General features: G+C 48.2%; 1 protein-coding gene across 1 annotated transcript in view; it reads right to left on the reverse strand.

Annotated features, from left to right (window-relative positions):
* Positions 1-535: 535 nt before the first annotated feature.
* Positions 536-875, reverse strand: part of LOC111258319 (mucin-7-like) — a 1,504-nt gene continuing 1,164 nt past the window's right edge. Inside the window, exon 2 of the mRNA XM_022829489.1 lies at positions 536-544. Coding sequence (XP_022685224.1) covers positions 536-544 — 9 coding nt within the window. The remainder of the gene's footprint in view (positions 545-875) is intronic.

Below are 875 nucleotides of genomic sequence, written 5' to 3' on the forward strand. Positions count from 1 at the left end.
GGTGTACACTTTTCCCACAAGTAGGGTACCGTAGCACAATCACTTAGTGACGGTACGGATCCTAACAAAGCCATTACCCACTTAGCTAAGACTGGCTAGTTCTCACGGAACACCCAAGGGGTCCACGGCTGATTCAGGAGACCGTAACCGGGACTCAAGTCACCAAGATCTTACTCCTTTTCCATGGGTTTCCGTTGCTCACCAGCACCCCTGAGGACTAACCATCCAGCTAGTGGGATTTATGCTAAGCCGTTGCCCATACAACGGTCGAGTGGTTGCACGATAGTGGAATTAGGCAAGATGACACATTAACTCGGTCCTTAATTACGACCGGATGGATATCTCCCAACATTGCTCAACCACCAAGGTACGAGCACAACAACTGGGCATCCCACACAAGGAACACCCATCCATCCCGTCTTCACATTCCTTTTTCCCCGAACCCAAAAGCCATTACTCTTACTTGGACACACACACACACCTTGATTTTCCGAATACACCATTGTGATAATGATTGCATTTGAGTAACAGATTCCTAAGCGTTCTAGCAGCGGTTATCAACAAAACAGAGCGAGTCATATTTAGAGATAAGCATAGGACAACAAGGAATGTTCATATCAATCAAGGGGTGGCTATCCAACCATGTCTTGCGATAAAGTAATATGCATTTTGTAAAACAGGCCAATGGGTCGTGTTTGAAAAACTAGGTATTAAGTATGCATCAAAAGGGTGAGATTGGACTTGCCGTCTTCAAAGCCTTCCGGGAGTTCCGGCTCGCGGTACTGGTCCTCGGGCTCGGGCTCACGATCAAACTCCTCCTCGGGCTCCTCCTCGGGCAATCCGCGATCTACGGCACACACAAACAGGCACACGAA

The sequence above is a fragment of the Setaria italica genome, chromosome VIII, assembly GCF_000263155.2.
Source record: "Setaria italica strain Yugu1 chromosome VIII, Setaria_italica_v2.0, whole genome shotgun sequence".
NCBI classification, from domain to species: domain Eukaryota; kingdom Viridiplantae; phylum Streptophyta; class Magnoliopsida; order Poales; family Poaceae; genus Setaria; species Setaria italica.